This window comes from Herpailurus yagouaroundi, unplaced genomic scaffold (genome assembly GCF_014898765.1).
Source record: "Herpailurus yagouaroundi ecotype Mexico unplaced genomic scaffold, PumYag 165, whole genome shotgun sequence".
Lineage (NCBI taxonomy): Eukaryota > Metazoa > Chordata > Mammalia > Carnivora > Felidae > Herpailurus > Herpailurus yagouaroundi.
In genome coordinates, this window is record NW_024412406.1 from 415517 (window position 1) to 436870 (window position 21354).

Here is a 21354-nt window from a genome sequence, read left to right on the forward strand (position 1 = left end):
ATTTTTTTTTTCCAAATGATCAATTCTGAAAATCTGCACGGTTTATATAAAAAACTTTAAAAAAAATTTTTACATTTATTTATTTTTGATAGAGACAGAGCACAAGTGGGGGAGGGGCAGAGAGAGAAGGAGACACAGAATCCGAAGCAGGTTCCAGGCTCCGCGCGGACAGCACAGAGCCTGACGTGGGGCTCGAACTCACAAACTGCAAGATCATGACCTGAGCCAGAGTCAGAACTTAACCGACTGAGCCACCCAGGTGCCCCTATATATAAAAACTTTTAAAGATCTCTTTCAATCTCCTTCTCCTATGCAAATGGTGGCTAATATCAAAAATGTCAATGGGGGGAAATAGTGGCATTTAGATAGTACTACAGTGGACTGCCAGAAGATACAGAAATTCATTCTACACCTTCTAAAGAAATGACTCACTACTGGGATCCACTAATACAATTTAATGCTCATTTTAAAACTTTTTGGTTGTTTTCTTAATGTTAGAGACAGTGCAAGTGAGGAAGGAAGAGACAGAGGGAGACACAGATTTTGAAGCAGGCTCCAGGCTCTGAGCTGTCAGCACACAGCCCGACACGGGGCTCAAACTCACGAACTATGATCATGACCTGAGCTGAAGTCAGACACTTAACCAACTGAGCCACCCAGGCACCCTCTTAATGTTCATTAAAAATTTTTTTTATCTATGTTTTTATTTATTTTTGAGAGCGAGCGAGTGAGCACATGCAAGCATGGGAGGGACAGAGAGACACGGAGACACAGAATTTGAAGCAGGCTCCAGGCTCTGAGCTGTCAGCACAGGGCCTGACATAGGGGTCAAACCCACAAAACATGAGATCATGACCTGAGCCAAAGTCGGATGCTTAACCGACTGAGCCACCAAGGAGCTCCTTAATGTTCATTTTAAATGTGATCAAAGCATTTCAATTATGTGTCACTATTAAAGTGAAGTCAAATTAAAACTGGAAAGAGGCATAGATTATTGAGTAAAACGTATTAGAAAATTCCACATAACGTTCTAATTGAAATGGGGAAGGGAGACCTAATTAAAGGTAATGGCATCTTCAGAGGGAAGACTTAAATAGTGGAAAGTGTACTATTAAAAGGAATTGAATGGTAAGCACAAAATAATAAGAGAATGAGTCAAGTACTGTCTAAATATGAGGAAGAGAATGGCTTTGGGGAAAAAAGAACACATAAAAGTAATAAAGTATTTACAGTTACCCTGTACCAAATACTATTAGATAACACAGTGAAATGAAAAAAGAATGTGCATAGAGAGGCTAACTTCTGGTGTCTCCTATATACTGCTCACTTAAATAATTACCTCATTTAATATTTACTCTTCAATAGTGCAGAAATTAATTTCCAAAAACAAAAAAGCTTAGTTAGCAGCAGTCTTTTCAAAGCAAAATAACACTAAATGGGAAAAGAGGAATAACTGAGATAAGATAATCCAGTCCAAGAAAAAAGTCATAAATCTTTTGCATACTAAAACACAGCACACAAAAACGAACTGTTAGAGAGGAATAAAATGAGATATTAAAGAGCACTGTTCAGTTGTTCAAGGCAAAAACTCCTCTCCTACAATAATTCAACAGCAGGTGAGTGCTCTCAGCTCTTCTCTCCATCTGTACCACTACCTTCTGGTCCATCGTTTCTTGCTTTTACTACTATCAACAGCCTCCTAATTTTAGTCTGCTGCTTTTTCTCATGTCCAGCTACAAGCTATTCTCCAAATGACGGCTCAGAGTAATCTTTTTCACAACATATAAGATTTTTTCATTCCCCTAATTAAACACATCAGTGGATTCCCATTACCACCAGAATAAATTCCAAACTCTTTTACCACAGCCTATGACAATGACTACGTTAATCTGCTCCAGTTATGCCTGACTTCTCACGATGGCCTTCCTTCTGTTCCCTGAATAGCAAACTCCTTCCCACTTAAGGGATGTGCACTTGCTGTTCCTGTGGCCTCCTAATATCTCATGACTGGCTTCTTATCATTTAGAGTGCATGCCCAATTATAACTTCAGAATGTACTTGAGGCAGTGCTTGAGTACCTTATTTACTGTTGTTTCCACCACACCCTAACCTGTTTTATTTCTCATGTTCTGAAATCATTTTATTTGTTTTCATTTCTTTAAGTTCAGAATGGTACAAAAACTTTGTCACTCTTGCATTTCCCAACTGTTAGAAATGCTTTGCATACGAACACAGTAAATATTTGTTGAATCAATAAATTAAAGACAAATCACAGAGGAAGAAATGAACTGAACATACCTCTCCCAAAACTATGCAGATTAAAGAGCATCAGTAGAAATATTAACTATATGAAAAATTTAATAACATAATACATCTGACTTAAATTACAGAGAGGTAGCTTTGAGTTTCTACTATATACATATTCCATCCAAACACGCTGAGAATTTTTAGAAAACCAATATAAAAGACCAAAGGAAAATCCTCAATTATATAATAAGGAGGCCACATTCTAATTACAATGCAATAAAACTAGAAACAAGCAATACAAAATACAACTTATTAAAATGTTTACTGAAAGTCTGGCAGAATCTGTTAAACACTTTTTAGGGGTTATCTTATGTAATAATCTTCACAGAACTATGCTGAGACAGATACCAGCATTATCTCCACTTTACTGGTGAGGAAACTGGTAACTTTCTTTTTAAATGTTTATTTATTTTGAGAGAGAGAGAGAGAGAGAGAGAGAGAGAGAATGCATGCATGTGCAAGCTAGGGATGGACAGAGATAGAGAGAGAGAGAGAGAAAGAGAGAGAGAATCCTAAGCAAGCTCCAAGCTGTCAGTACAGAGCCCAATGTGGGTCTCAATCTCACAAATTGTGAGACCACGACCTGAGGTGAGATCAAGAGTCAGACACTTAACTCACTAAGCCACCCAGATGCCCCAGAAAACGGATACTTTTATGTCCATAAAAATGATAGTACTCTCCCCCAATTCACAATCAATATGCTTAGAAGATAAACTAAATAATTATTGAGTTAAAGAGGAAATAATGAAATTATAGACTTTAGGGAAATTAATGGCAATGAAAACACTTGTATCAAAGGCTATTGGACAAAGCCTAACAAGTATCCATGAATATAAGAAAGAATGGCAATAAATGAGCTCAGCACTCAATTCCAGAGCTGAGGGTCCATTGGGGGTGGGGGGCAATGGTAGAAGGAATTTAAAAACCAATAAAACAGATCAGAATTTCCAAACTTACTGATAAGAAATGGGATCCTGTTGGGATCTTGTTGGAAGTATAGATCTCAGTTCCCATTCTAGATTTACTGAATCTCTAGGGGAAATCTCTAAGGAAGGTTTGGGAATCTGTATTTTTAACAAATGCTTCAGATGAATTCTTACCAGTAAGATGGAGAAACCATGAAATATACCTTTCCAAGTTTTATAAAGAATATATAATATGAATAACATTAGGAATGCCACATACAACTTTGTAAGTCTGAACCATATTAACTAATCTAAGTCAAGAGAAAGAAAAATTGAAAAGGCTCATCATGGGGCACGTGGTTGGCTCAGTCAGTGGAGCATGTGACTCTTGATCTTGGGGTTGAGTTCAAACCCCACATTGGATGTAGAGATTACTTAAAAATAAAATCTTTAAAAATAAAATAAAAAGAAAGAAAGGACTCATCAGAGTAGAAATTGAAAAGGTGATAAAAGATCATACCACTCCACCAAAGGGCACAAGGCTCACTTAGTGTTCTGAGAAAATCCTATGAAGCCTTCAATGAACAGATCACTCTCAATGTTATTTAAAGTAACAAGGAGTAAAAAGGAGTTTCTTAGTTTACTCTTGTAAGGGTAAGTTAACCCTAAAGTTGAAACTCAATAAATTCTAAGATGGTTCAATATTAGGATATTATGTTAGGAAACTGACTATGCTAACATATTAAAAGATAAAAGCCATGACTATTTTCAATACAAACCAAAAAGAATTCAATAAAACCTTGATAAAACACTTGATAAGAGGAATCAAGAAAAATAAATAGTCTAGATTATCAGAAACCCACAGTAAGCATCATATATTAACTATAAAATATTAGAAGAATTTCTATTAAGGTCAGGAACAAATTAAAGTCAGGAACAAAACAAGGAAGATCACAACCACCACTCCAATACTGCTGATTACTTTGACAATGCATTAAGACAAGAAGTGAAAAATACTGGAAATAAAATGCTCACTCACAGAGGATAAGTTTATTTAGAACACTCGACAGGATCTCTGACCCATCTTGCAAGATGGCAGGCAAAAAAAGCCGAGAAGCCAAATACTAAGGAGAAAAAAAATCAAAGCCAAGAAGGTCAGACTAGTGCAAGGTTAAGAAGAGTAACCTCAGGGCTAAAATGCCAAAGAACAGGAAGCCCCACTGCAGCCAAAACCCTGGCCTAGGCAAAGGAATTGGCAGATATACCTGATCAGCTATGAAAGGCCATGTACAAGAGGAAGAAGTATTCAGCAGCTAAATACAGAGTTGAAAAGAAAAAGGAGAAGGTTCTTGCTACTGTCACAAAACCAGTTGGTGGTAACAGGAATGGTGGTACCCGAGTGGTTAAAATTCACAAAGTGCCTAGGTATTATCCTACTGAAGATGTTCCTGGAAAGCTATTGAGCCACGGCAAAATACAACAACAACCCTTTCAGTCAGCATGTGAGGAAACTGCAAGCTAGCATCACTCCTGGGTTCATTTTGATCACCTTCACTGTGCTCCACAGAGGCAAGAGGGTGGTTTTCCTGAAGTGACTGAGCAGTGGCTTGCTACTTGTGATCGGACCTCTGGCCCTCCATCGACTTCCTCTGCGTAGAACACACCAGAAATCTGTCATTGCCACCTCCTCCAAAACTGGTATCAGCAGTGTGAAAATCCCAAAACATCTCACTGATGCTTACTTCAAGAAGCAGCAGCTGAGTAAACCCAGACACCAGGAAGGTGAGATCTTCAACACGGAGAAAGGGAAATATGAGATTACAGAACAGCACAGAGTTGATCAGAAAGCTGCGGACTTGCAAATGCTCCCACAAATCAAAGCTGTCCCTTAGCTTCAGGGCTATATCCGTCCTGTGTTTTCTCTCACAAATGGAGTTCACCCTCACAATTTGGTGTTCTAAATTTCTTAAAAAGACCCTAATAACTGATCCATTAAAAAATAATAATAATAAAAAAAGAACACTTACAAGAATCAACTGAAAAGCTGTTAGTACCCAATTCATTTGACCAAAATGTATTAGCTCAACGACCAGATAGAAGTTCAACATCAAAATTACACTCAAGACTTATCTAAACAAAACTAAAAAACATTTTTAAGAGACATTTTAAAACACGGAATGAATGGAGAGACACATAAAATATCTCTGGATGGGAAGATTCAGCACTGCAAAAAAAAGTAATAATAATTAACTGGTAAAAATACTGGTAAGGAAGCCGAGCATGAGAAATTCTCATTATTGTTGGTGGGAAAACAAAAGGGTCCAGCCACTTTGGAAGACAGTTTGAACAGTTTCTTACAAAAATAACCATACTCTTATTATATAATAAAACAGTCCTGGTTTTCAATCCAGTTAAGTTGAAATCTTACGTCCACACAAAAACCTGCACATCAATGTTTATATCAGCTATATTCATAATGGCAAAAATGGAAGCAACCAAGATGGGTAAGAAAATTGGGGTACATTCTTTCATACAATGGAATATTATTTGACAGTATCAGAAATGAGACGTCAAGCCATAAAAAGACATGGAGGAGCCTTAAATGCATATTGCTAAGTGAAAGAAGATTCCAACTATAGAGGCCAAACTACAGAGACAGCAAAAAGATCAGTGGTTGTTAGGAGTGTGGGGTAAAGGATAAATAGATGGAGCACAGGGGATTTGGAGAGTGGTAAAACAATTCTGTAGGATACTGTAATGTTGGGTCCACAACAACATGAATTTCTTAAATCTCACAGGACCCATACAACACAAAGAGTGAGCCTTGATGTCAACTATGGACTATAGTTAACAATAACGTATTTATACTGGTTCATTAATTCTAACAAATGTAGCACAGTAATGCAAGATGGTAATAATGGGAAATTCTGAGTGGGGTAGGACGGCATATCTTTGATTAGAGATTATTACTGATACACGTCAGTGGTTCTCAACTGGACACAAATTTGCCCCCCACTTCAAAGACAGTTAGCAACGTCTGGAGCTATGTTTGGTTGTCACAGCCAGGGGAAAGGGAGATGTTACTGGCATCTAGTGGGTACAGGTCAGGAATATACAATACACTGGACAGCCACCCACAACAAAGGATTATTTGGCCCACCATGTCAACAGTGTGAAGTTGAGAAACTCTGATGTGTGCATACCCAGCCACCAGGCAGCGTCCTGCAAAATAAACATCTGTCTACAGTGCTGCAATACAAACATCTGTTAACAAATGGTATAAGGATGAGTGAAAGGACAAACTAACAAAAAAGACAAAAAGGGAAGGCAGAGAGAGAGGGAGGTCAGAATCATAGGCTCCTTGCTCGTGAAAGAATATGGAGAATTACACATAAGCTAGTATGTGAAATGTGTAACAGGTGGGAAATTAGAAGTTTATGCAAAGCATTTTTCTTCTCTACAGATATAAGACCACGCCCACAGACTTGGTTTCTTAATGAATGTATCCAAACCCTTACTTTCAGCCATTATGACATTTAAGTTACAGGACATACCTCCCTACTTTCATGTTTAATCCTTGAGAAGTTTTCCTTGTACTTATGATATGTACATCTCAAAGCACCACACATTTGTCCTTACTATAACTGTTCAAATAAGGCAGAAAAAGGCAGAAATACTCAAGATTTGAGTATCATTTTTACTCCTTTTTAAAAGTGTGACATGAATGGGGGCACCTGGGTGGCTCAGTCGGTTAAGCATCCAACTTTGGATTTCGGCTCTGGTCATTCAGGATCTCACAGTTCGTGAGTTCGAGCCCCACGTCAGGCTCTTTGCGCGGGCAGCAAAGCCTGCTTGGGATTCTCTCTCTCCTCTTTGCCCCTCCCCCAGCCTGCTCTCTCTCTCTTTCAAAGTAAATAAATAAAATTAAAAGGTGTGACACGAAGAACTGCTGGTGTATATGCATCTTAAGTTTCTTTAAAGTCAATTCACACTTGTAAGTGGGTGGCTATAAAGGGGGTAGTGTTCGAGGGAGGCTTTGATGATGGGATAGTTCTGTATCTTGATCACAGTAGCAGCTACATGAAGCAACACATGATAAAACCGCACACACAGTGCAGGTACAATAGGCAAAGTGGAGATTTTGTCAACGCCAATTTCCTGATTTTTATATTGTACTGCAGTTACACACTGTATGTTCACACAGGGAGAGCTCCCTATACATTTCTTGGCAACTTTCTATTATTTCAAAATAAAAAGCTCTAAACAAAAGTCTAATAAACTTGTGAAATCAGTTCTGCCTGAAACCATACAGAGCTCTGATCTATTAATAAAAGAATAATTATGTGTTAGAAAAACTCATTTCACACTGGAAGTTACAGATAGTGGGAAGTGGAGAAGAAAATAGTATTGTTCTTAAATATCTATCACCGTCCAAGGAATATGGTAGATGTTTTTTATTATCTCGTTTAACCTTTGAAACAATCCTAACAGGTGGTTAACTGAGGATTATCCTCTTTTTATAAATGGAGGAGCTAAATTTTGAGAATATTAAGTTTGTCTAAGATCACACAGTTAACACATTAAACAGTAGAGCTGGATTTGAACCTAGTCCTATTAGATGCCAGGATTGCCTCCCATTTTAGCTTTAAAAAACTATCAATATTTATAGCAACTATATCAAAGGAGCTTTTTTTTTTTTAATTTTAGAGAGAATGCATATTGGAGGGAGAGGTGGAGAGAAAGAGAGAGAGAATGAATATCTTAAGCAGGCAGCCAGGCAGCATGCTCAGTGCAGAGCCCGACCAGGGGCTTGATCCCACAACCCTGGAATCATGACCTGAGTCGAAATCAAAAATTGGATGCTCAACCAACTGAGCTACCCAGGTGCCCTTCAAATGGAGCCTCCTGATCTAAAGGGAAGGAGAAAAAAAATTCCCACCAAAAAGCCTTCTTGTATTGATACTATCTCTGGTGAAATGAAATCATTTGTCTTAAACTCCTTAGCACAGGGCTATAATCCCTTGTCTGAAATCCTTGGGGTCAAGTATGTTCCAGAATCCATTAGTTTTCGAAATTTAGAAAAGTAATATGGCATGTGAACTGTGCACTAATAACTGAGCAGATCTGAGGGCTACACATTGTAATTAAACACAATACTATTTCTGTGGCAAAATGTAGATACTCACACTAAGCATGATAAACTGTGAATACATTCAAGTCAGTTCTAGTCACTTTGACATCAAAGGAGTTCACCAAAAAACCTTTGGTTTTAAAGATTTTAGGATTCTGAATTGTAGGTAAGGGACTAAAAATATGTAATGTGTTATATACAGAATATGCACACTCCCATCCGTATCCCCTCTGTAACATGAAAACTGATTTTAAAACTCCACGATTAGAAAAAGGAATACCATTTTTGTACTAAGGCCTTAAAGATTATCCCAATCCTTGAAAAGTACCTGAATTCATCCTCCTACCAAGGGATGACAGATCACACTAAAGGCACTGGCAGAGTGGTTACTACCAACAGAGTAGGTTCTGGAAGCCCTTTTAAACTGGCCAATAGAATGATGACAGATTGTTTTGTCAGATGTTGCCAACAATTATCAGAGGAGGTGAAAACACAATCGCTAAGTTGGATGATGAAATATTATTTGAAGTCTATCAAAGTATAAAAGCTGAACAGTATACCTTTGAGACACTATAAAAATCACACACATCAAAGTGAACAGAGAAGCAGAAGGCAGAGAGAGCTCAGAGAGATATAACTGGATGTCAATTACAGCTTTTCTACTCCCTAGCTGTGATCTCTGTGTTTCCGTTCCTCTTGGGAAAAAGGGAAAGATATTGGTATTTATTTCAATTAGTTATGGTGAAAGTTCAATCAGTAAATAGATATACAGTGTTTACAACATATATAGCACAAATGTTAGCTATTATGATTATCCTAGGTTTCCTAATAGTTACTGTGAATGTCATGGGAATTACTTACAATGGAGCCTTCAATTCTAGTTCCTCATGTTTTGTATTCACCTCGAAATTTTGGGCAAGGATAAATAAGAACGTGGGAAGTGGGGCATCTAGGTGGCTCAGTTGTTTAAGCATCCAACTTTGTCTCAGGTCATGATCTCACAGTGAGTTCAAGCCCTGCATCGGGCTCTCTGCTGTCAGCACAGAGCCCACTTTGTATCCTCTGTCTCCCTCTCTCTCTCTGCCCTTCTCCTGCTCATGCTCTCTCTCTAAAATAAATATCAAAAAGGCAAAAAACAAAAAAAACATGGGAAGTGTATTTGTTCTCAATGGAAGAGTCTATAGAGAACCCGAGAAACCATGGAGTGTAAGAGATTCTGAGATTTCTGAAAAGCCTCCGTAAGTCTTCCTCCCTTTTGAATCTTTTTTTTTTTTTTTGAACGTTTATTTTTATTTTTGGGACAGAGAGAGAGACAGAGCATGAACGGGGGAGGGGCAGAGAGAGAGGGAGACACAGAATCGGAAACAGGCTCCAGGCTCTGAGCCATCAGCCCAGAGCCTGACGCGGGGCTTGAACTCACGGACCGCGAGATTGTGACCTGGCTGAAGTCGGACGCCTAACCGACTGCGCCACCCAGGCGCCCCATTCCTCCCTTTTGTACCAGCATCTGAATATACCCAAACATTAAAACATGCAACTAACCAGTGGTCCATGGACACTTTCACCAATCTACTCAAACAGCTAAATATTTTAGGAAGAAGAGTTAACTCGCCAAATTCCATAGATTTTAAATGGAGGATGATGACAAGAATGAGACAGAATGGCGGTATAAGCCTTTCTGAAATGATCATTCATCCTTCTTACTCTTTTCATGAATCAGGACTGAACTTTACAAATAACTGGCCTTTAAAAAAAAATTTTAAAAAAAATTGGCCTTTTATCTAATTACTTTCAGAAATGATGGAACTGGAACTACATTCTGAATGTAATGATAATCCCATATAACAAATCAATCCTGGTTATGTAACAGTGTTATTTTTATTTTTCACAACTTCTTTGGAGTGTTGTTAAGGAAGTTATATTGTTTAAAATGCAAATTTTGGGGCACCCAGGTGGCTCAGTTGAGCATCTGACTTCGGCTCAGGTCACGATCTCATGGCTCGTGAGTTTAAGCCCCACGTCAGGCTCTGTGTTGGCAGCTCGGAGCCTGGAGACTGCTTTGGATTCTGCCACCCTCAATCTCTGCCCATCCACTGCTTGTGCTCTGTCTCTCTCTCTCAAAAATAAATAAATGTTAAAAAAAATTAAAATATAATGCAAATTTATGAATAATTAGGTTTTCTTGAAATTTTTTGGTATGGATAATTACTTAATAACTTAAAAATTCATGACCAAAAAGCAATAGATTTAAGCTTCATTGTGAAAAACTCTGGTTCAGATAAACCACTTTTCTATGTGTTGATATGTATTTTTTGAATTTTTTTTTTTTTTTTTTTTTTTTTAGAGAGAGTGAGCACACACAAGCCAGGGAGAGGGGAAATCAAGAGTCATGTAAGGCCAACTGAGCCTCCCAAGTACCTCTATGTGTTTACATTTTTAAAAAATAAATTACTGAGGTGCCTGGGTGGTTCAGTCAGTTAAGCATCCAACTTCAGCTCAGGTCATGATCTCGCGGTTTTTGTGTTTGGGCCACGCATCACGCTCTCCACTATCGGAATGGAATCTGTTTCACATCCTCTGTCCCCCTCTCTTTCTGCCCTTCCCTGGTCATTCTTTCTCTCTCTCTCTCTCTCAAAATAAAGAAATAAACCTTAAAAAAATAAATTATTGGTCCTTTCTATAGGTACTCAGACTATTTTTAAAAATCGTAATATTTAATTTAGGATAGATAACATAAGTCACAGTTCCCTGAAACTCACTATTACATTTACTCTCCTAGAATTATTGAGGATGTTGCTCACACTATGCTGTTTTTTCATACAATCCATAAAAGATAGAATATCAGAAACAGTAGCTGTTTTAACTGGTATGTTCTTAATTTAGACACAGTTCCAAATAAAGTAAGGTGATGTTTCCTTTTCTACTTTGTTAATAACTCTGAAACAAATGTTCCTACTACAAAGCAGATCAGAAATCAGAAAATAAATGCATTTGCCTCACTAATGTCACTCTTGTTATATGTATTTCTCTTCTCTTCATTTTCCAGCCACCTTAAATTAATGACCAAAGAGTTCTACTTATTGTGACCACTCAGGATCTTTAAGTCCATCTTAAAAAAAAAAAAAGGCATTAATAAACAAATTAAAATTTAAAAACCCATTCAGATTCATGGGCCAACATGGTAGAGAAGTAGGGGGATCCATACTTCCCGCGTCTCTCAAACAAAGAAGTGCTGAAGCCAAAGGACTTTAAACCTCAAGAGTCTGGGAGGAAAAGAGGCTGAAATCTACCAGGAAGAAAATGGGGCAACTTGAGAAAGGACAGGTGGGTGATTGTGAACTGGGGGAAATAAAACCCGCAGAGTAGGCACAGAGGGGAGAGGTCCCCTTCTGTTGAGAGACGAAGGGAAGAGAAAGCATGGCGGGGGAAGTGTAGGACTGTATCTGGACAAGAGATACAGTCTCTTGTCCCAGGACTGGGACTGAGAGGGATCCTATCTCTAACTGTGGGGCTTTCTTCAGACTGGGGCCATCTCCCTGTTCACGCACCTGGGGAGGAGGGGAGCCAGCCCCGGGTTCGGTGGTAGATCAGGGGCACAGTCCGCAGGAGAAAGTGGACCCCTCCCTGGAGGGCTGTGTGATAGAACAAAGCCTGCCTGCGTCCTCCACCCCCTGGGGCTCAGTGGCTAGGTCGAGGGTTCAGTCTGCAGAAGGAGAAACCGGCCCCCTCCGTGGAGTGTGCTGGGAGAGAACAAAGCCTGTCTGCTGCCTGCGTATACCACCCCCATGCACCTCAGCAAGGTCAGCAGCGCAGTCCACAGCAGGAAAAGGCGGTCCTCCCTGAAGTCCGGCAGCACAGGCAAAGCCAGGCGGGACCACATATCAAGCTGCACAGAGAGGTACTTCCTCAGTGCCAGACGCCTGGAGCGGGTCTTTGAACCCTAGCCAAGCATTGGGCCAGGGGAGTTGGTGGAGCGAGAAGGACCGCCCAATCTGTGCCTGTGGCACTGTGAGGACAACTGGAATGGAGTCCACTGGGTCATGGGGAAGAGACTGGGGGATTGCCATTTCCCCCCCATCATCACCACCAAGGCAGGACCTCAGGGATCAGTCCCGGGGTGGGACTGATAGTGGAGGTAGGACCAGCCTACACCAAACCACGCCCCTCCGTGCAGGTAACAGCTTATCTGCTGGAGCCAGATACATGCTGTGCAAACAGAGGGCTCCATAATCCAGACCAGTGATGCTGCATAGCCTGGATTAATTCCAGGACAATTCTTATTTAGATATATTCTCCCTTCCTATCTCTTCCCTCCTCTAGGCTGGTTGCTCTGGTTGTTGGTTTGTTGAAGCAGACATATTTAATGCATTCCCTTGATACATGTTCTACATCTCCTTCTGTACTTTCCTTTCTCTCTGGAATAATCAAGCCATATACTTTCTCTGCCTGGGTCACTTTATCTTTGTCCCCCCACCCCCGCCACCTCCTTCTTTATTTTCCTTTCTCTATCTCTGGATTAAGTCATTTAGTCTCTCTGCCCGGTCAATGTTTATTTTCTCTTTGTCCCCGCCCCTGTCATTTCTCTCTTTGTATGTGCTCCTCCATCAGCACTGCCTCTACCTTGTTCTTTACTTGTAGCTGGTGTTTCTGTTTTTTTGCTTTTGGACTGTTTTTGTTTGTATGTCTGTTTGTGTGGGGTTTTTTTGTCTGTTTGTTTTATCTGTATGTGTGTTTATGTGTCTTTGTTTCCTATTTGTTTTCCTTTACAGGACTACTTCAAGGAACAAATCAAAGCACACCTCGTAGAGGGTCCAAAACATCATTAGCAGTAGAGAAATAAAATAACCAAAGTCACAACAACAGAGAGCAAGTAACACTCTCCAAAAAAACACCTCCTGAAGGGCCAGGCCCTGGACAGTGTATGACCCCCCCTTTAATATAGCAGTGCTCACAGGCGCCGAGCGCACATAAAATTAAAATTCATAAGGAACAGAAAACTAGCCAAAATGATGAAATGAAAGAATTCCCCTCAAAAGAAATTCCAAGAAGAAGTGACAACTAAAGAATTAATCAAAACAGATAGAAGCAATATAACTGAACAATAACTTAAAATAATAGTCATAAGATTAATTGCTGGGCTTGAAAAAGGCATAGAAGACAGCAGAGAATCTAGTACTGCAGAGATCAAGGAACTAAAAAATAGTCATGATGAATTAAAAAATGCTATAAATGAAGTGTAAAATAAAATGGAGGCAGTCACAGTGCGGATTGAAAAGGCAGAGGGGAGAATAGGTGAATTAGAAGATAAAATTATGGAAAAAGAGGAAGCTGAGAAAAAGAGAGAAAAAAATACAGGATCAAGAGGTGAAAACTAGAGAACTAGGTGATGCAGTCAAATGGAACAATATACGTATCATAGGAATTCCAGATGAAGAAGAGAGACAGAAAGGGGCTGGAGGTGTACTTGAACAAATCATAGCTGAGAACTTCCCCAATCCGGGGAAGGAAACAGACACTGAAATCCAAGAGGCACAGAGAACTCCCTTCAGACGTAACTTGAATTGATCTTCTGCATGACATATCATAGTGAAACTGGGAAAATAAAAGGATGAAGAGAGAATTCAGAAAGCAGCTAGGAATAAATGGGCCTTAACATACAAAGGTAGAAGCATAAGGGTAGTAGCAGACATATCTACTGAAACTTGGCAGGCCAGAAAGGAATGGCAGGAAATCTTCAATGTGATGAACAGGAAAAGTATGCAGCAAGCCTGTCATTCAGAATAGAAGGAGAGATAAAAATTTTCCCAAACAAAAGCTGAAGGAATTCATCACACTAAACCAGCACTACAACAGATCCTAAGGGGGATTCTGTGAGTGAAATGTTGCAAGGACCACAAAGTACCAGAGACATCACTACACGCATGAAACCTACAGATAACAGAATGACTCTAAACCCACACCTTTCAATAATAACATTAATGTAAATGTACTAAAAGCTCCAATCAAAACACACAGAGTATCAGAATAGATTAAAAAAACAAGACCCATCTATTTGCTGTCTACAAGGGACTCATTTTAGACCTGAGGACACTTTCAGATTGAAAGCAAGGGGATGGAGAACTATCTATCATGCTACTGGAAGTCAAAAGAAAGCTGGAGTAGCCATACTTATATGAGACAAACTAGACTTTAAATTAAAGGCTGTAACAAGAGATGAAGAGGGGCATTATATAATAGTCTATTCATCAGGAAGAGCTAACAATTATAAATGTCTATGCACCGAATTCGAAGCACCCATATATTTAAAACAATTACTCACAAACATAAGCATCTTATTGATAAGAATGTGGTAATTGCAGGGGACCTTAATACTCCACTTACAACAATGGACAGAACATCTAGACACAGAACCAGTAAAGAAACAAAGATCCTGAAAGATACATTGGACCAGATAGATGGACTTGACACACATAATTAGAACTCTACATCCCAAAGCAGAAGAACATACTTTCTTCTCAAGGGCACATGGAACATTCTCCAAGATAAATCATATACTGGATCACAAAACAGCCCTCAATAAATATAAAAGAATTGAGATCATACCATGCACACCTTTAGATCACAATGCTATGAAACTTGAAAACAACCACATGAAAAAGTCTGGAAAACCTCCCAAAGCATGGAGGTTAAAGAACACCTTACAAAAGAATGAACAGGTCAATGAGGCATTAGAGAAGAAATTAAAATACATGGAAACAAATGAAAATGAAAACACAACAATCCAAACCCTTTAGGATGCAGCAAAGGCAATCCTAAGAGGAAAATACACTGCAATCCAGGCCTATCTCAAGAAACAAGAAAAATCCCAAATACAAAATCTAACAGTACACCTAAAGGAAATAGAAGCAGAACAGCAAGATACCCCAAACCCAGCAGAAGAAGAGAAAAAATAAAGATCAGAGCAGAAATAAACAATATAGAATCTAAAAAAACAGTAGAGCAGATCAATGAAACCAAGAGTTGGTTTTTTGAAACAATAAACAAAATTGATAAACGTCTAGCAATGCTTCTCAAAAGAGAGAGGACCCAAATAGATAAAATCACAAATGAAAATGGAATTATTACAACCAATCCCTCATAAATACAAGCAATTATCAGGTAATATTGTGAAAAATTATATGCCAACACACTGGACAACATGGAAGAAATGGACAAATTCCTACCACCCACACACTACCAAAACTAACAGACCCTAACTAGAGAAGAAATTGAATCAGTTATCAAAAATCTCCCAACAAATAAGAGTCCTGGACCACATGGCTTCCCTGGAGAATTCTACCAGACATTTAAAGCAGAGTTAATACCTATCCTTCTCAAGCTGTTCCAAAAAAAATACAAGGGAAGGAAAACTTCCAGACTCATTCTATGAAGCCAGCATTAGTTTGATTCCGAAATCAGACAGAGACCCAGCAAAAAAAGAGAACTACAGGCCAATATCCCTGATGAATATGGATGCAAAAAAATCTCAACAAGATACTAGCGAATCGAATTCAACAGCATATAAAAAGTATTATTCACCATGATCAAGCGGGATTCATTCTTGGGCTGTAGGGCTGGTTCAATGTTCGCAAATCAATGTGATACATCACATTAATAAAATAAACAATAAGAACCATATGGTCTGGTCCTGTCAATAGATGCAGAAAAAGCATTTGACAAAATGCAGCACCCTTTCTTAATGAAAACCCTCAAGAAAGTCAGGATAGAAAGAGCATGCTTAAACATCATAGAAGCCATTTAGGAAAAGCCCACAGCTAATATCATGGGGAAAAACTGAGAGCTTTCCCCCTGAGATCAAGAACACGACAGGGATGTCCACTCTCACCACTGTTGTTTAACATAGTATTGGAAGTCCTGTGTCAGCAATCAGACAACAAAAGGAAATAAAAGGCATCAAAACTGGCAAAGATGAAGTCAAACTTTCACTTTTTGCAGATGACATGATACCCTACATGGAAAACCTGACAGATTCCATCAAAAGTCTGATAGAGGGGCGCCTGGGTGGCTCAGTCGGTTAAGCGGCCGACTTCGGCTCAGGTCACGATCTCACACTCCGTGAGTTCGAGCCCCACGTCAGGCTCTGTGCTGACAGCTCAGAGCCTGGAGCCTGTTTCAGATTCTGTGTCTCCCTCTCTCTGACCCTCCCCCATTCATGCTCTGTCTCCCTCTGTCTCAAAAATAAATAAACGTTAAAAAAATTAAAAAAAAAAAAAAAAAAAAAAAAAAGTCTGATAGAACAGATACATGAATCCAGCAAGTTGAAGGGTACAAAATTAATGTACAAAAATCGGTTGCATTTTTATACACCAATAATGAAGCAACAGAAAGACAAATAAAGAAATTGATCCCATTCTCAATTTCAACAGAACCATAAAATACCTAGGAATAAACCTAACCAAACATGTAAAAGATCTGCATGCTGAAAACTATAGAAAGCTTATGAAGGAAACTGAAGAAGACACAAAGAAATGGAAAAACATTCCATGCTCATGGATTGGAAGAATATTGTTAAAATGTCAACACCACCCAAAGCAATCTACACATTCAACACAATCCCAATCAAAATTGCACCAGCATTCTTCTCAAAGCTAGAACAAATATCCTAAAATTTGTATGGAACCATAAAAGACCCCGAATAGCCAAAGTAATATTGAAGAAGAAAACCAAAGTGGGAGGCATGACAATCCCAGACTTTAGCCTCTACTACAAAGCTGTAATCATCAGGACAATATGGTACTGGCACAGAAACAGACACATAGACCAATGAAATAGAATAGAGACCGCAGAATTGGACCCACAAATGTATGGCCAACTAACCTTTGACAAAGCAGGAAAGAGTATCCAATGGAAAAAAGACAGTCTCTTTAACAAATGGTGCTGGGAGAACTGGACAGCAACATGCAGAAGAATGAAACTAGACCACTTTCTTACACCATACACAAAAATAAACTCAAAATGGATGAAGGACCTGAATGTGAGATAGGAAATCATCAAAACCCTAGAGGAGAAAGCAGAAAAAAAACCTCTTTAATCTCAGCCGCAGCAATTTCTTACTTGACACATCTCCAAAGGCAAGAGAATTAAAAGCAAAAATGAAGTACTGGGACCTCCTCAAGATAAAAAGCTTCTGCACTGCAAAGGAAACAATGAACAAAACTAAAAGGCAACCAACGGAATGGGAAAAGATATTTGCAAATGACATATCAGACAAAGGGCTAGTATCCAAAATCTATAAAGAACTCACCAAACTCCACACCCGAAAAACAAATAATCCAGTGAAGAAATGGGCAGAAGACATGAATAGACACTTCTCTAAAGAACACATCCAGATGGCCAACAGGCACATGAAAAGATGCTCTACGTCACTCCTCATTAGGGAAATACAAATCAAAACCACACTCAGATATCACCTCATGCCAGTCAGAGTGGCTAAAATGAACAAATCAGGAGACTACAGATGCTGGCAAGGATGTGGAGAAACGGGAACCCTTTTGCACTGCTGGTGGGAATGCAAACTGGTGCAGCCACTCTGGAAAACTGTGGAGGTTCCTCAAAAAATTAAAAATAGATCTACCCTAAGACCCAGCAATAACACTGCTAGGAATTTACCCAAGGGATACAGGAGTGCTGATGCATAGGGGCACTTGTACCCCAATGTTTATAGCAGCACTCTCAACAATAGCCAAATGACGGAAAGAGCCTAAATGTCCATCAACTGACGAATGGATAAAGAAGATGTGGTTTATATATACAATGGAATACTACTTGGCAGTGAGACAAAATGAAATCTGGCCATTTGCAGCAACATGGATGGAATTGGAGGATTTATGCTAAGTGAAATAGGTCAGTCAGAGAAAGACAGATACCATATGTTTTCACTCATATGTGGATCTTGAGAAACTTAACAGAAGACCATGGGGGAGAGGAAGGGGGGGAGAAAAAGTAACAGAGAGGAGGGAGGCAAACCATAAGAGACTCTTAAGGACGGAGAACAAACTAAGGATAGATGGGGGGTAGGGGAGAGGGGAAAGTGGGTGATGGCAAGGAGGAGGGCACTTGTTGGGATGAGCACTGGGTGTTGTATGGAAACCAATTTGACAAGAAATTATATTAAACAAAAAAATTCAGAGGGGCACCTGGGTGGCTCAATCAGCAAGCGTCTGACTTCAGCACAGGTCCTATCTCATAGTTTGTGAGTTTGGACCCTGCATTGGGTACTGTGCTGACAGCTCGGAGCCTGGAGCCTACTTCAAGTTCTCTCTCTGCCCCTCCAGTGCTCACTCTCTCTCTCTCTCTCTTTCAAAAATAGACAAAAATTTAAAAAAAAACAAAAAACATTCAGAGGTCAATTCCCATGTTTACAAAAACTCTCAAGATAGAGCAGAGTAAGTCTCCCTCCAATCCTGGGTATAAATATACAGTTGTCTTATCTATAATCCCATGTATTTTCATTCAATTCCTGAATGGATTCTTCACTTTTTTCTACTTTTGAATACTTTCCCATAGATACACAAAACACAGGAAAAAATATAGACTCTGGAAATAAAAGACCAGTATTAAAACTCTAGCTCCCAAACATAATCAACCTTAAGATGTTTGAGTTTGAAGAGATTCATCTAAAAGAATATATAAAGATGAAACAAGAAAATTACTTATGAATTTTTACAGCTGAGTCCATTGGAATACAGGATTATAGAAAAAAATCTTCCATAGGCATTCCTTCTGTAATGGAAGAATACTCCTGAAAAATACAGAACTTTCTGAGAGCTCTATCAGCTCAAACTACATTTTTCTAACAACTTGTAATACAAAGAAATAAATTATTTGTGTACTGAAGACAGGTTAAAGAAACCATTTATTGGGGCACCTGGGTTGCTCAGTCAGTTAGGTGTCTGATTCTTGATTTTGGCTCAGGTCATGATCTCATGGTTCATGAGCTTGAGCCCTGCATCAGGCTCTGCACTCATAGTGTGGAGCCTGCTTGGGATTCATTCTCTCTTTCTCATTCTGTCTCTCTCTCTCCCTCTCTCCCTCTCTCCCTCCCTCCCTCTCTCCCTGTCTCTCCCCCCCACTCCCTTCCTCTCTCCACCCCCAAGAGAAACCACTTATTACTAACAAATTAATAAACTCACAAAAGTTCTTTTAGAATTATATAATTAACTTTTTTTGCATGTGGCATAAAGCCTAAGAATCTTTAAGTACACGCTTAGTGAAATGTATTATTTTTTTTTAATTTTTTTAATGTTTATTTATTTTTGAGAGAGAGAGAGAGAGACAGAGAGAGAGACTGTGAGTGGGGACAGGGGCATAGAGAGAGGGAGACACAGAATCTGAAATAGGCTCCAGGCTCCGAGCTGTCATCACAGAGCCCGATGTGGGGCTCAAACTCATGGACCGCGAGATCATGACCTGAGCCAAATTCAGATGCTTAACTAACTGAGTTGCCCAGGCGCCCCAATGAAATGTATTGTTATTTCTAAACTAAATATATATTTGGAATATCCTCCTAAATAATCTAGAAAAATTCAAAACATTAGGAAAGATTTCAGTTATTTAGATCTTTAGAGTCCTATCGCATAACTGAAGATTAAGAAAGATAGTACAGTAAGAGAAGTGTAGGCATAGATAAAGTTTAATTTAGTTTCCATTTAAACAATGAGTCATAAATCACCATACTTACCAGTGTCATTGGCAGGCTCAGATGTGAGTGGTTTTGGAGCTGGTGTATTTTTGGGTCTGGCAGCAACCTGAGACGGAGATGAAGGTGTGTTGTCTCCATTAACTACATATGAACAGCATGAGTTTTGAACTAGAGTGCTTGTAGGTGTATGATTATCTATTCCACTGGTACCTTCAACAACCAACCTTAAAAAAAAGAAAAAAAAAGATGCTTTACTTCAATAAGTGCAATTAAGTGACTTTCCATCAGAATTGTCATAAGAAAGATTTACCAAATTCTTAGTACTCAAGCAAAGTGATAGGTAGAAAGTGATAGGTAGAAAGAGTAATGAACACAAGATATAGCATGCTTTTACTGCATTAAAGTTTACATTACTTACAGTTCTAAGTGTATCCACACTAGCAGATAACTATATATATACTCAGATATATAAACATATTAAATCAAAATAATTTCAGTCCCTCAAAGTAATGATCAAGTTGCACATTTTAAATATTTAAGTCTAAGGGGCTCCTGGGTGGCTCAGTCAGTTAAGCGTACAACTTTGGCTCAGGTCATGATCTCATGGTTCATGAGCTTGAGCCCCGTGTCAGGCTCGTGCCTGGCGCCTGCTCTGAATTCTGATCTCTCTTTCTCTGACCCTCCCCCTCTCATTCTCTGTCCCCCTTTATCTCTGCTTCTCTCTCAAAAATAAATAAATGTAACAACAACAAAATGTGTGTGTATGTGTGTATATATGTATTTAAATATTTAATCTAAGAATAATCTTTAAAGTGCTCTTTAAAAAGCATTTCTTTTTTTTTTTTATATGAAATTTATTGTCAAATTGGTTTCCATACAACACCCAGTGCTCATCCCAAAAGGTGCCCTCCTCAATACCCATCACCCACCCTCTCCTCCCTCCCACCCCCCATCAACCCTCAGTTTGCTCTCAGTTCTCAACAGTCTCTTATGCTTTGGCTCTCTCCCACTCTAACCTCTTTTTTTTTTTTCTTCCTTCCCCTCCCCCATGGGTTCCTGTTGAGTTTCTCAGGATCCACATAAGAGTGAAACCATATGGTATCTGTCTTTCTCTGTATGGCTTATTTCACTTAGCATCACACTCTCCAGTTCCATCCACGTTGCTACAAAAGGCCCTATTTCATTTTTTCTCAATGCCACGTAGTATTCCATAGTGTATATAAACCACAATTTCTTTATCCATTCATCAGTTGATGGACATTTAGGCTCTTTCCATAATTTGGCTATTGTTGAGAGTGCTGCTATGAACA

The 21354-nt window shown here is 39.1% G+C and overlaps 1 protein-coding gene and 1 pseudogene across 8 annotated transcripts in view; one reads left to right on the forward strand and one right to left on the reverse strand.

Moving 5' to 3' along the window:
• Positions 1-21354, reverse strand: part of WWP1 (WW domain containing E3 ubiquitin protein ligase 1) — a 147716-nt gene that overhangs the window by 56989 nt on the left and 69373 nt on the right. For 7 of the 8 annotated variants that reach the window (XM_040487457.1, XM_040487455.1, XM_040487453.1 and 4 more), the window contains one exon: positions 20084-20268. In XM_040487457.1, coding sequence (XP_040343391.1) covers positions 20084-20268 — 185 coding nt within the window. Of the gene's footprint in view, positions 1-8671; positions 8747-20083; positions 20269-21354 lie in introns of those variants that run through there. The other variant, XM_040487459.1, reaches the window with a different exon arrangement.
• Positions 1040-5747, forward strand: LOC121038320 (60S ribosomal protein L6-like; annotated as a pseudogene).